We start from the raw sequence: 15,185 nt of genomic DNA on the forward strand, positions 1-15,185 counted from the left end.
TGGCCCACACGGGCAACCTTCTGAGGAGAAATGCTCTGATTCGCCAGGTGTTCCTAATCAAGTGTAATCAACCGACCGGCTCTTTCTGTCTCATTCTTTAATTGTAATCTGCGTATTTTCCTGGTCCGTTCAACCTGAGAACAAACTGATGCGACCATTAAGATTCAAAACAATTTCAGAATATTCTAACACAGTTTTACACACTGATGATGGCAAATGACCTTCGCTCTAAGGTGTGTGGATAGGTATTCTCCTAGGGCAACTCTAGGTGTACAATCAAAATATTTTGACAAATATGGTTTTCAGTATCTAAACTGAGAAAGACTGTTCGTTTATCGATTTCGTAGAGCTTTGGGGGAGTTGCACTCATTGTGCTTTTCATGTGCTCTTTGGAAGGCGTTGTCGGTAAGAGGAAGAAGTATTTAATCGTCTTTCAAGGTTTTATGTATTCGTGAATTTCCAACAAATGTCCTTTTCTTACACAGGAATATGCAACGTTACACACTGCACTAACTCAAGCGTTTGCTTGTTGTCAGTTGACAAACGAAACTGTAAATGCGCCGTAGGTTACTACGGTGATCTGTGCGACAAAGGTGATGTTGAAATACACTTAAGCATCACTGATTATTTAAATAGACATATTTTCCTCGGATGTTCAAATAAATGTTACGTGGACTTAATTTTAACGTTTCTCTTTGAAGTTGCGGTAATGACCGTGATGTGCGGGAAAGATTACATTTCTATCGTGGTGATCGAAGACTTTTTCAAGTACTACAAAGTGCCGTTGGAATCTTTGCACTTGACAAACAAAACCTGCCGCGCTGGAAGAGAAGTGATAGATGGTATAGCGTATTACATAGTGCGGACACCAAAAGACCAGTATATTCCCTGCGGTGGTAAGCCTCTGGAGGTGAGCGATCTTGACAATATTTTAAAACCCTGTCATCACTTTTCATGGAAAATGAGATGTTTTATTTACTGTTTGTTCTCAATACAGATATTTACGTTTACATCATACCCCTGTATACTCCCGATCGTATCTGATAGGGTGAATTCAGGTATATTGGGACAGCTTTTGTAATTCTGTCTTGTGATTGTGTTCTTGTCGTCAGTTAAAAAAAAATCCCAACATATGATACATTTCTGAAATCCTTAAGGTATCTACTGTCTTTATGTGAAGAAAGTAAGTGTGTATGATATTTTTACAAAGCATGGTTCACCATTTTGTTGTAGCTGCCACAAAACTATTTTTCAAAACGATATATGTTTATTTTGGTACACTATTACATCATACATGTTTGTATATAATTTATATCTACAATATATGAGTCATTTAAATTTTACACCCTTATATCAAAATCAAGTTTAAGCATATGTCATTTCTCTTACCTCTTTCTTTTTGGGGTTTACTTCATGTTTGATGCTGACCACTTCCCCCCATGTGATGTCACAGGAATTATGTCATATTACTTTGATCATGTGCTTCCACAGCAAGGTCTCAACACCAGTTGCTTGGACTTACACTTTTCAGGGCAGAAGTACAATGCTGTTTTGTTATGCTGTCCCAATTTACCTGATGTCCCAGTATACCTGAATTCACCCTAACCGATTTGTCCTGTGAATGAATCTCTGTAATTAGATCACAGAAAAAAATCTGTGTCTTCAGTCTACACCTTGACCTTTTCCTCTCCTGACAGAATAACATGACTCATCTTTCATATTCATTGACGCTGATGTCAGATCCACAAGTACACGAGAATATTGTCAGAGAGCCTGTCATAAAGATCGAATATAAGTGCGTCTACCCGTACATCCGCAGGATCAGCCTGCCTTTTCCCATCATTCCTTTCTCCAGGTAAAGATTTGATCCTTGCAACGATACAAATTAATCTTGTTCATATCGATCACCTCCACTCCTCTTTCATATATACAGAACCTTTATTGCACTGTGAGCACCCAGCTGACAGTCTCTATGAATCCCATTGAAGTGAATGTCGATCTCATTCATAATGTTTGTGAGTCTATTAATAGGGGCTGGTTAACTGATTGTTAATTACCTCAGTGAGACAGTGCTGCGGGTGGATGAGCTGGAGGCAAAGGTGGAGATGAACCTGTTCAAAGATCACACTTACACAGAGGCTTTTACCAGTGCTCCCACTATTCATCTCCGAGACAAAGTGTACGTACAGGTCCGAGTGACAGAGCCTGAGGACTTCTTCCACCTCAGGGTGAACGAGTGCTGGGCCACGCAGACGCCCAAACCTAACGAAACTACCAGCATGCATACATTACTCCAAAATGGGTAATGAGGACTGTGTTCTGTTTTCATCATTGTCACAGTGTCATACAATATGTCACCTTCTTCATATCAGTCAATTGCTTTTCCTTTCCCTCGCCCCATGAAAAAGCATGTCAGAGTTGTTCTCACCTGATAGAAAGACAACAGCTTCATAGTATCTGACCAACATCCACCGGTCTTTCTGTATCTGATCTGTCCTCTCTCTCTCTCTCTCTCTCTTTCAGATGTGTGGATGACGAGACGGTTGCCTTCCTAAACAGTTCAGCGGATGACACTGGGAGGAACGGTGTGGGCTCCACCGTGCAGTACACCTTTGACATGTTCCGCTTTGTGGTGGAACCACATGAACTATACCTACATTGCACCGTGCGCCTCTGCCCGCCAGATGACGGAGGTCCCTGTATTCCTGTGAGAATGATACCATTGTACTTCGGGGGAGGGGGGGGGGGGGGTTAATGCGTTTCTTTGTACATAGCAAGATTTAGATATTAATGCTTAGATATTAGAGATACAAGATATTCCTATCAACCCCAACTGTGTAACGGAGTGACTCTTTTCCCATTGTAGTTTGAAGCATGCTTTTTTTGTTGATGTTCAAATGGCCAGGCATTAGTGGCATTCAGAGATCTTTTCAGCATAGTTTTGTGTGTGTGTGTGTGTGTGTGTGTGTGTGTGTGTGTGTTTTAATCAGTAGTTTCATCCTAATTCTGCTTTTTAATATCAGGAGTGCAAAACCATCACGAAGAGGGAGGCTGTAAAGGGAGATCCCACACAAGGCCTTCTGTCATATGGACCAATCAGGATTGAGGTGCCAGAGAGCCAAAAATCCAGTAGGCATTAAATTGTGCACACCTTGTTTTAAAGTCAATCACAAGTTTTGAAAAACAACCAGAACTTATAAAAACATCTGTAAAACCCAGCTTGTGACATTTTCAATTGAGTCCTGATTGCTCTACACACAATCCATATTTGGTTGTAGATCTGCTCATAGTCTTGGTGCTTCCTGTGGGAGTGATTTGGGTCCTGGGTGTTTTCCTTCTCATCCTGATTACGGTTGCCAAAGCTGGGAGCAGACGTCTCTCTCGCCTTTCACGTACCTAAATGGCTAAAAACATCTTGAATAAAATTCTTCTCCACTCTAACGGTTGTGTGTATTTCTTAAAGTTAAACATTAATTTGAAAGCACTTTAAAGTGATTTTTAGAGATTTGGTCGTTTGGAGCAATTCCTTTTCCTTCATTTTAGGTCGTACGGCGGAGCAACGTTTTGAGACCATAAAATTAATGATCCAAATATCCAACTTCACCATGTAAGCAAAAGAACGGTAGATGGCAGTGAACTCTAACCCTAATTTTGAGACCACGCGGAATAGCCCTTTATGCATTCAGCGCATTTTCCTTAAATATCACTTAGGCTATTAAATCAGTTTAACGCCGCAATTTATTACATTTTTCCCAAGGTGAAAGCCAACCAGGCCAAAGTAGCCCAATACACAACCCTAAGTGGGTTTAGCAGAGGTGGGTGGGGCTGCCGCGCGGAGCCGTAGACCTTTACTAAATGGGTCCGAACTGAAGTTTGTCATTTGCTGAAAAGCGAGAAGTTCATTGGGTTGTTCTTTGTAAACCGAAAGATTGCTCAGTTTCATACACCGCGGAGCGCGACGCAGCTGCAGTGTCATCGAAGACTTGCAACATAAACATGACATTGGTCAAGAGGTCTCTTTTCTAGCTTTACATATCCTAGCTACGTTAATGCAGTTCATTAATTTACTGTAAATTAATCTAAATAGATCCACGGTCAGCGCCGTACACAGTTAAACTGTGTGGATATTCTCTCTGTCCGATAGTTTAACATTGTGCACCAATACTTGGAAAGTGATCCCCGTTTGAAATCGAAGGGTGTGATGAATAGATCTGTGGAGTCACCACGAGGGGATATTTACAGTAAGATTTGCCATTCGTGCGAAACAACACAGGAGACTCTCAAGTGGGAAGTCGATTATAAAGCGTACAGGAGTCCAAGAAGCGGAAAGCCGGTATTTTAATATCCGTGAACAGATCGGAACCTTTTTCCTGTGAATGAATTCATTTTTTCTCCACGAGATACTTAGAGATTTTATGATTTTACGCTGCTGATCAGTCAGTCTTTCACTGTTCGAAGATGAAGTGACACGATGCCACTAATTCAGCGTCGCATTTTGTCGATCAAGATATAACACTATCTCCGTTAGACAACCTATTGGGAGTTTATATCTTTGACCAGTTGTAGCCACGGACGTGTTTCTTTCGTCCAGGCTCGTGAAGACTCGCGGAAAACATGTCACCCCGGGGGAATCTCTCCAAGCCATGGTGGAGGCCGATTGTTGTGGCTATCGTTTTAATAGCAAGTTGTGTTGGAACAATAGCTCAAGATGAAACCCTCAACGCAGAGGTATTAACCGAAGATTTTTCTCCGAAGTGTGTATTCAGTGAACGTTAGTAAAATGTGTTGTGACTTTAGCGAAAAGAGAATGGCCTAATTATTGTGTTATTTATTAGCATTATGATGATGTGAGGTAGCGGTTAAAGTTTGATCAATAGTTTTAGTACTGTTCAAAACAGAACACCCATCAGCAGTGATAGAACGAAACCGTTATTTTAATGTGTCTCGAAGTATTTTATCATTTTAAGTTGAATAGGTTTTTTAATACCCCATTTTTTTTGCACAAGTTAAAACAACTAAAATAGCGTATATATATTATATATTTCAGAATACCGTGTTTATCGTAACCGATGGCCCACTTGTGACCGGTTACAGTTAAGTATTAATACGGTTTACCACATGTTGTTTTACTGGTGCAGATGGTTAACACATGAGGTATCAGAGTTATTTGCTCTTCCGAGGAATGCCTTGGTTTACCTGTAAATCTTCAGAAAGTGTTTCCATACCCGCAGAGTGGGTATGTGCAAAGACACTAGCTGTAGGACCACGCTTTGAGTTTTGTTTGAAACAAGAATCTACTCCGCATCTGTGTTTGTTTAAAGGCCAGCCCTGTTTTATTCATGTTTTCCCTTTGTAACTTAATAACGGGGAACAGTTAGTTATCCCTTTATTAAGCTAAACGGAGTTTGTTACACGTTACAAGCAGATTACATCATAACATGTTTGGCTTTGTCTCATAAAAAAAAAAAAAATCTCCATTTTGGAATGAACTCTGCTCATTCCAGAACTATAATGGCCATCCACGAAAACATGTCTCATTGTGCCTTGAGGCCAATTTGCACAAAGCCTCCGCTAAAATAGTCCCCATTCATAGGACACATGACGTATTTCTTATTAATATATTAATGTCCCTCTGCTCCTCATCAATGTTTTCTTGTTCTTATGGTTTATACCCTTCCTCTCCTTGATCCCTTACACCCATACACCCCCCCCCCCCTTATTTTCCATTCTCTTACAACCCCCCCCCCCTCTCTGACCCGTCTGAAAGTCATGGCTGCGGAAGTACGGCTATTTGTCCCAGGCCAGCCGTCAAATGTCCACTATGCAGTCTGCCCAGATCCTGTCCAGTGCCATCAGGGACATGCAGCGGTTCTATGGCCTGGAGGTGACAGGCGAGATGGACCAGGCTACCCTAAAGTACGACCCTGCTCTTATACACTCCTGCCAAGTCACGTGTATACATAGTGTGGACACAGGCCTCTGAGCAGTCATACATACATACATACATACATACATACATACATTCACATGCATACTTTATATATGATTTTGATTTAGCTCTCAGATCTGACTCCATTTGACTTAGCTTTCAGATCTGATTTCATCAGTGATTGGTTTTGTGTGTTAATGGGTTGTGGGAGTACTAATTGCTCAGGGGAAATTTGACAAAATGCTTTCAAAACAAGAGGAAGATGTTGATAATGAGAGAGTGCAGTGTTATGGTAACAACTAGTTAGGGAGAAGTATGCCATCAGATACAAAATTAGATGTTTTTATGTGTACAAACACTGGATTGTGCTTTTTTTTGGGGGGGGGGCTAAGACAGGTCAGAAAATGACGACTTCAGAAAAGCCAAAAGCATGTTACGATCTCAGATCCAAACAGTGCTCTAAACGCTTTTGTTCCTCATCTCTGATACAAACTGTCTGAACACCTCTGCTTTCAGAGCCATGAGAAGGCCACGCTGCGGAGTTCCAGATCGGTCTGAAGAAGAATCAACTGAAGGAAACAAACGAAGGAAACGATATGCACTCACGGGGCACAAATGGGACCAGCTCAAGTTGACTTACAGGTAAACAGTACACTGATAAGAAGTCACAACACTTTCTTCCCCTGTTCTATTTTGAACTGTAAATGTATTTAACCTTAAACTGTAAATGTGGTCTTTTCTCCATCATCTACTCATCTATATGAAATGTTGCATTAAAAAACAGAAACAAAAAAACACAGAATAGAGACCAATCATTGTCCTTAGGGAAGATCTTGTGTTTACATGCAAAGGAAAAGTTCATATGTGGATTGACTGACAAATCTGAACACTGTTGTTCATTAAAACATGATATATGCATGGCCATAATGAGGTTAAGATGTGAACAGTTGGTTTTTTGATAACATTCATTTATTTGTTTGTTTGTTTTGCATCATGTAGCATACAGAACCACACACCAAAGCTAGGTCAACAGCAGACAGAGGAAGCTATACGAAAGGCCTTCCAGGTGTGGGAGAGAGTGGCACCTCTTCGTTTTGAAGAGACGCTGTATCGCGAAATAAAAAACGGCAGCGAGGGTCCGGATATACTGCTGTTATTTGCTTCTGGTTTCCATGGTGACATGTCCCTCTTTGATGGTGAAGGGGGCTCATTGGCTCACGCTTTCTTCCCTGGTCCTGGGATGGGTGGGGACACGCATTTTGACATGGACGAGCCTTGGACTCTTGGCCAACGGGAAGGAGAAGGTGTGACCCATCTTTTCTCTGAGCTGACTTAATCTAATTTCCCTTTTTTAGAATGTTCATTTAGAAGGTTTCAACTTTGTTTTTCCCTCTTTCTTTCTCTCTCTCTCTCTGTCTCTCTCTCTCTCGTGTAAATTCTCCCACGTTTTTTTCCACCTTAACGTCACTCATTTTCTTTGTTTTGGCTTAGTTGTCATGTTTTTTTTTCTCTCTTTCATTCTTTTTGTCCTCCTCAGGTGTTGACTTGTTTTTGGTGGCGGTTCATGAGCTTGGCCACGCCCTGGGTTTGGAACACTCCAACAACCCCTCTGCTATAATGGCTCCATTCTACCAGTGGATGGACACCAACAACTTTACCCTCCACAAGGACGACATCGATGGGATCCAAGAAGTCTATGGTCAGTCAGCCATCATCCATGGTCACTCTAAGTCACACTCTATCTGTGTGATGATAACTTCTCATTTCAGAGCAGCTGTTTGCAAAACACTTAAGACAAACAAGGACTGTTTAAGTGGAAATTGAGTGAACACGTGTAAATAATATAGATTGCTATGCCACAAAATTATCTTGCACAAACTGAATCTAATGTTAATCTCTGTTGCTTTTTTCCTTGACATCTCTGCAGAAAGGCATTGGCATCTCTTCATATTTCAGATTTAACGCCACTGCCCCTGTACTAGTTATTATTGGTCAGCTGTTAACAAGATGACTGCAGATAACAACATTAATTATGGGTGTGGTCGTGCCATCTGCGCGTATGTTCCTTAGTCTTTTTGAGTGAATGTGGCGTGGAAGGGCGGATAACGTGAGGTTTGATCTATGGCGCAGTAAATCTGTACAGTATCAGTATGGGTCTGGTTTCTCCATTGCAGCCTTTGAAAGGCCTCAGCTACATTACACAGCAAATGAGCCTCTTGGGCGTCCTGCCACAGCTGCTGCTGCAGGATGGAAAATGTGTGTCTTTTAAACGTGTGTGTGAGAGAGAGAGAGAGAGAAAGAGAGAGAGAGGGAGAGAGAGAGAGAGAGAGGGAGAGAATGAGAGAGAAGAAGCATATGCGCACTTATATTTTGGGTTATTGCTCAGGGATACAACATAAGCCTGAATGTCTTTTGTCTTTTGTTTTCTGTAGGACCTCCTGAAAGCACCTCTACCCAGGCCATGCCAACAACCTCCACCCCCACAACCAGCCCTCTTATCCCTACAGAGCCACCAACCTCAACTGCCGTGCCCGTCCGGCCTACTTCACGCCCCCGTCCCAGACCCACTCAGCCCTGGGTACCGCCAGTCACCCCCTCCAGGAGGACAAATCACCCACAGCCCACGGAGCGATCAGACCAAGGTCCGCCTGACATCTGTGAGGGGAACTTTGACACAGTTACTATGCTCAGAGGGGAGATGTTTGTCTTCAAGGTGAGAAAGCTTGGTCTGTATTAAAACTAAAAACCTTAGTAGATTAGACTGCATGAAAAATACCTTTGAGATGGTAGCTGGGTCAAGGAAAAGGTTGGTCGTTGGTTCAAATCCCAAAAGGAAGCCCAACTCTGTGGCTTTTGTTTTTCTGGTTTTCTTCAATGTTGAAACAGTCTCTAATTGAATTCCCATAATTAAAGAGAAAAATGTAATAAAGTCCAGGAACTGTTGTTTGAATTATCGAATTTTGGATATTATATGATATGGATCTAGATTTCATATATCTGTGCATATATTCTTACCTTTACAGGGACGTTGGTTCTGGAGAGTCAGACGAAACAGAGTTCTGGATAATTATCCTATGCCCATTTCCTTCTTCTGGACGGGTCTGCCTGAAAACATAGATGCTGCCTATGAACGCCATGATGGAAAATTTGTGTTTTTCAAAGGTTTGCATCCAGATAAATGCATCTTAAAATATGGCTTACTTACAGCTCTCCTACTCTGACCAATCAAATGCAGACAAACTTTCAGCATTCTAAAATTGACAGTTGGCATTAAAATGTCCAGAAAGTAGTTTTATTGAAATTAGTCTTCTAAAACAATTGAAGTTAATGTTCTAAAACAGACAGCAGACATTGTTTACGTTGACCCGAGGTACGAGTTTATCGGTGTTTGTTGGCGTACGTTCGGCCTTGGCCGATAGCGGCGGTGGTCTCCGTGACTACACATCTGACCGACTGTAACAACACCAGAGATCTTAAATCTTCATATCAGTGCGATGATTAACAAGATTGCCGGCTGCCGTCAAAGAAAAAAAAAGAAGAAAGAAATTGTCCGATATTTCCCATGATATGAAACTGTCTCTTTAAAACATCTGCTTCCTCTGTTGTAATTGTCTCTGTCGGCCAGATTATGTCACTTGTAAAACAGTCAGAGCGCTGGGCCTCTCACAACCTTCCAGCCTCTGGCAGAGGACTGAAGGGGCCAGAGGCATTGCGTCAGCCTGAGCTCCAGATGCTGACTGCTCAGCTTTCAGTTTGAAAAATGAACCTAAAAAATGGTTGGTGCAACGGACGGCGTAATGCATTCATTCATCAAATTAAACTGCGCCGGTATAGCGAGAGAGAGATTCTTGTTCTTCTTCTTCTCTCAACATATGGTGAAGCTTACACCGATTTAAGCAGTCTCTATTCATTTTGTTATTACTTTGTAAGATAAGGTACGCTTTTGTGCTGCACAATGAGTTCTCTGCTGTCTGCAGAAAATCAGAAAAAGAAAAGAAAAAAAAACTGTGATTGTGATGATGTCAGTTCTCCACTTTTTTCATCACGAATCTTCTCTCTCTGCTCCTTCTCTCTCCGTTCCTGTTCAACCGTTCTCTCTTTCATTGTCCACCTTCCCATCGTCCCTCTCTCTGGCCGTAGGGAGTAAGTACTGGTTGTTTAGGGAGGCCGATGTGGAGCCCGGTTACCCCCAGGAGTTGTCCCGGTACGGTCAGGGTATGCCCAGCGACCGCATTGACACCGCTGTGTGGTGGGAACCTTCTGGCTTCACCTACTTCTTCCGAGGAGACAGGTAAACACACATAGGAACTTGTTTAAATGCGCAGGTTCCATTGGATTAGACTGCCATCATGTTGGTATTTGATAATGTACAGGTCACTGTAGTATTATATAAATAGTATAAACTGAGTAAGAAAACCATTACTGAAACAGCTTTAAGCAAGATGTTTAGACTGTTGACCTTTGTAACACATCCCTCATCTAAATATCTCTTACAACAGTGACACCTGTGCTAAGTAGTGGAAACACACATTCTAGATTGGTTACGCCAAATTATTGCCCTGTGCTTTGACCTCACTCTTCTTGTTTTTTTTTGTTTTCTTTTTTTTGTAGATACTGGCGTTTTAGCGAGGAATCACGTTCGGTGGAGAAAGACTACCCGAAGCCAATCAGTGTGTGGAGCTCTATACCGTCTTCTCCTAAAGGAGCATTTCTAAGTGACGATGGAGGTTAGTCAAACTCCAGCAGGGAATGGTGCCCAGGAAAAAGCCTGTCACAAACAAGAGATTTTTACTCCACCACTGAAAGGGGAAACTGTTACTTCATTACTGAAAAAGTCAAACGAAATATGAGCTTTCGCTTGCCCCTCATTTCCAAGTATTGTCCCGAATCAGTTCAGTCGGGCCTCACTTAACATTATAGCTAATGTGTTTGTGCTTTTTATTGTAGAAAATGTTAACCAGCTGGAAGCTACTTATATGTGTTACTTTCATAACTACTTATATGACATCAACTGACTTTCAAGCGATCCTGTTTCCTTGTCTGTCACTCAGACTACTTCAGTTCTAGTAGGGTTAGCTAATATTTTCTGGAAAGCTCCGTTTAAGGAACCATTTTAGGGAAAATAAGAATTTGCTGGCTTAAAAAATGTTCCACTCTTTCACCTCACATTTTTTACTATTTTATTTTGTTCTCTCCACGCAGTGTACACATACTTCTACAAAGGCACCAAATACTGGAGGTTTAATAACAGACGGATGAAGGTTGATCCGGGATACCCAAGATCCATCCTGAACGATTTCATGGGCTGCAGAGTGGATCCGAACCTGGATACGGACTCCAATACAGAACCAGGACAGAAGTGGCCCGAAGTCGACAAGCCTTCTGTGGATTCTGATCCAAACTGGGACAAGGACCTGGATCAGGACTACAAAGATGACGAAGATGATAATGATGATGACAACGACAGTAAGAACGGAGGTGGTGGCGATGAAGATAAGGAGGAAGTGGACGTGGTACTCAGGGTTAAAGAGAGCAATGAACACATCATGACCTTTGTCATGGTTACCGTGCCTCTAGTGCTGGTGCTATGCATTCTGGGAGTGATCTATGTCATAATCACCACGCTGCAGAAGAAAGAGGCACCCAAAGTATTGGTGCATTGCAGAAGGTCTCTTCAGGAATGGGTCTGACACTTCATTTCACACATGTTCACATCAAAATATCCACACTCCAGTTCATGCATTAGTGTTTTTTCCCCTCAGAGACACACCTCTTATACTCCATTATGGTGCTTGACCTAATTCAAGACTGTTTCATAACTGAACATTTGCACTTTCGTGTCCTAACGGTTTTAGTCTTTTTGGTGGTTCTTTTGTCACACTGTGGTTCTTTTATTTCTGTGTGGACAACAACTATATATGTATGCATTTAATAATTCCTCTGTGTTTTCTCACTGAGCCCGATCATTTAGTCTGTACTGTGGGAACCTCGGCAGAATTTTCTAGTCGCAGTTAGGAAAAGAATACGAACCAAGACCTCTCCGCAAGACTTTGGGAGAAATCACAGGGTTAAGAATTTGGTCTTAATAAATTGTCTTGCACATACTTAAGAAGGTTTACAGTCTCTGCCTGTGGAGTTTGGCCTGCCTTGCATTACACAGATGTTGCTGATTTAGGACTTTGGAGAGATGGGGGAGGGGGGGAAGAGACTCACATCCCTGCCAGCATTTCCTTTGCCTGAGTTCCATTAAAGTTTGCCAAAGGAGAAGAGAAAGGGAGGGGTTGGGGGCGAACAATGGGCGTGGCTCTCCTGGCACCCGGCCATGTGACCTACATACGGCACAGACCATCACTTTTTTTTTTCGTATCTTTTTCATTATGGAAACTAAAAAAACAGAGAAAGGTGGCTTCCTGAGAGACCTCGCTGTTTTCCCCGTAGGCTGTCTAAGCTTCGAGTCTTTTTTGTTTATGGGAAGCATTCCCTGCTTCGTGTTTCTGTCTTCTAGTGGCTGAACCCCCTGACCTGTGGTGCTTTGACAGTATTCACTGCCTCCTCTCAGTACTGTTGAGAATGAACTTGGTTGTTTTTTCTCCCTATGAACCTGGAATTTAAACAGACCCTCCTGCTATGCTCACAATCACACACACACAAAATTGTGCAATCTCAGCAAAACAGAATGCAAGTCTCCAATTCATTTTTGTTTGTTTGTTTGTGTTTGTCTCCATTCATCAGTTAACACCCTTAGCCTTAAATGCTTTCGGCATATTGTTTTTTTTTTTTTTTTGTATAATCTGTTAATATGATTTTTTTTTCTTAGCTTGTTTGTTGAATGATAACGATGGATGAATTTTGTACGGTTTATATGATATTGTGCATTTGCATTTTCTATTAACAGTTAAATAAATCATGCGGGGCATGTATGGCTTTTACACAGATGTATAATGACATGTAGCTTGTTCACAATAAAAAAAAAAAAAAGAAACTATTTCAGGGAAAAAACAGAAAAAAAAATCAACAGATTCCTGTGTCTTATTTTGTGTTTTACTGTGTGAGGGACTCATATCTACCCCTGACATATTTGTCCTCCTCTATATGTTTTGTTTTGAACTTTTCCTTTAAAAACAATCTGAGTATTACATTGCATAATGTCAAACTAAGAAATCCACTGCTGCTTGACATAAGTTAAAAAGGCAAACAAACAAACAAAAAAACCTACTCTGTCTATTTCCGGGCTGACTCATGTATCTGCTGATCTGTGTTTCTCTCTTGATCAAACTCTCAAAAGAACTTTATGAGTTTGTTTGTGTTCTTATTCCATTAGCTTGAGTCACTGGCCAAGAGTAGCAGGGAAAGCTGTCCACAGAATATCCAGTGAAATGTTGCTTTTTATTGTCACAGGAGGTGGTAAAGCAATACAGTTGAACTGTGAAGGTATGCTGAAGACTCGAGCCAGTAGATGGAGACTACGGGTTCCAGTCCAGCTGCAGTTCAGAGTGGGGATATTCTCAGAAACAATGCATCCTCTTAAATATTGTAGCCCTATGATCAAAATAGTTCTCATTTTTGCGTACTTATATACTTAAAACATACACCACAATTCTCTCTTTCTCTGCTATCTTTGTTTACCTCTTTCACCCACCTTCGTCAAAGGCACTTACACATTATTGACCTCGTTCACTTTTCTGGACTTTCCTGGAGGAGATTAACGGACTCTTTCTTAGGTTACTTTGTCCAATCATGTGCAAGCACCCCTGTCGTACCACACCGCTGTGCTCGCGCTGGACTCCTGTGGCGATAGCGTTTTCTCCTTGGATTTATCAATCCGTTTTATCTCATTAGGGGGAATTTAGTCCTTTTAGCAGCTCAGCTCCGTCAACCCATTTCCCCCACCACATCTCCTAGGACAGTTAGAATTGCTAACAGTACACTTCCACCATGCACTGCACAATGCCTGAGGCAAGCAAGAATGGCCCTCATCAAGCCAAGAAACCGTTTGCATTTTAATCATAGTTTAAACTGAAGGTACAATATAATTATCGTACTATCAACACAATGTTTAGCGGCAGTGCTACGTTAAGCACAATTTCCTGACCTGCGGTTGCGTGTCATTTCCAGAGTCGGGACACACGTAGTTAAATCAGAAGAGGAACTCGTGTCTGTTTCTCTAGTGTATTTGTTTATTCACGCCATGTATATGGGAGAAAGTCAGGTTCCTGGTGACGCACTGCCGTGTGTGCTTAAATCCGGGTCTTGGCAAGGGTTCTAATGGGAATGACAGACTAACATCATAGCCAATTAACCACCTCTTGCGTGATACCAAAAATACGGGAAACGCTCATATACAGGTTTAGCGAATTAACTGAGGATTTAGTTGCCCGGTGGTTGGAAGGACGTCTTTGTTGTTTATCTAAAATGGCATCATATAGAGCACGCTATGGTGTACGCTGCGGTGGTCCGTCCCAAATTGACGGCTGACTGCACTGCACAATTTCACCTCTTTTTGGACTAAGATAGAGATCTAGACACTCTTTTACTGTGACTGTGGCCCCAGAGAGAAGACCTACTGGTAACTATTTTGTTTATGTTGGCATTCATAGACAAAGTTAACACTAGTTGAATGCACACTCTAATACACACGTAATCACCCATATTGATAAACTGACTTTATTAAATTGAGTTACTGAGATTGGAGCAAGTGGAACTGGGTATAATGTAACAATATGTCCACGGGCTCCTTAAATGAATTCTTGACATTTTAAGACTTAAATTAGATCATACATGTCATGCAAAAATTAATCACAGTTTCTGCTGATGAGGTTCATGTCAGTAGCGGTTAAATCCTGAACTTTATGGTTGCCCTATGTTTTTCTTTGCCTAAGAGTAACACGGTCCCCCGAGCCTTAATCCTATCAGCCGAACCCTGCCTCATCTTAATCTGCACTGATCACAGGAGTACGTCCTGCGCTCTCTCAATCCCTTCGAATGGAATACCGCTGCTGAGGATCCAGGTAAGAAAATGCACTCTTTTATCAAAAGCTTTACCCACGTATTCCACCCGAGTAATACATCATACCATGCAAGTGTGCAGTGATAGTGCTGGAGAGGACAGGATTGTTGGAAGTGAGCTAGTTACCAGGTTGATCATTTAATGTGATGTGTCAGGGTTATGCCTTGCATGGAGAGTTCAGTATTGCTTTAGGTTTAGCTGAATGTGCTTTAAGGAGATTGTGTAATTTGAAAAAGAGACCATTTTCCA

General features: G+C 41.7%; 2 protein-coding genes across 2 annotated transcripts; both read left to right on the forward strand.

The window, feature by feature from the left end:
• Positions 1-490: 490 nt before the first annotated feature.
• On the forward strand, positions 491-3,400 carry zpd (zona pellucida glycoprotein d). Its single transcript, XM_030789151.1, has 7 exons — positions 491-593; positions 702-910; positions 1,698-1,855; positions 2,063-2,302; positions 2,524-2,707; positions 3,024-3,129; positions 3,279-3,400. The coding sequence occupies exons 2-7, from the start codon at positions 710-712 to the stop codon at positions 3,398-3,400; spliced, it is 1,011 nt and encodes a 336-aa protein (XP_030645011.1). The 5' UTR covers positions 491-593; positions 702-709.
• Positions 3,401-4,698: 1,298 nt separating this feature from the next.
• Positions 4,699-12,244, forward strand: mmp15a (matrix metallopeptidase 15a). Its single transcript, XM_030772418.1, has 10 exons — positions 4,699-4,728; positions 5,768-5,916; positions 6,446-6,571; positions 6,929-7,233; positions 7,467-7,632; positions 8,492-8,642; positions 8,953-9,091; positions 10,070-10,220; positions 10,541-10,656; positions 11,132-12,244. Exons 2-10 carry the CDS (start codon positions 5,813-5,815, stop codon positions 11,617-11,619), a joined length of 1,746 nt encoding a protein of 581 aa, XP_030628278.1. The 5' UTR covers positions 4,699-4,728; positions 5,768-5,812; the 3' UTR covers positions 11,620-12,244.
• Positions 12,245-15,185: the final 2,941 nt, after the last annotated feature.

Source organism: Chanos chanos, chromosome 1 (assembly GCF_902362185.1).
Source record: "Chanos chanos chromosome 1, fChaCha1.1, whole genome shotgun sequence".
Taxonomy (NCBI): domain Eukaryota; kingdom Metazoa; phylum Chordata; class Actinopteri; order Gonorynchiformes; family Chanidae; genus Chanos; species Chanos chanos.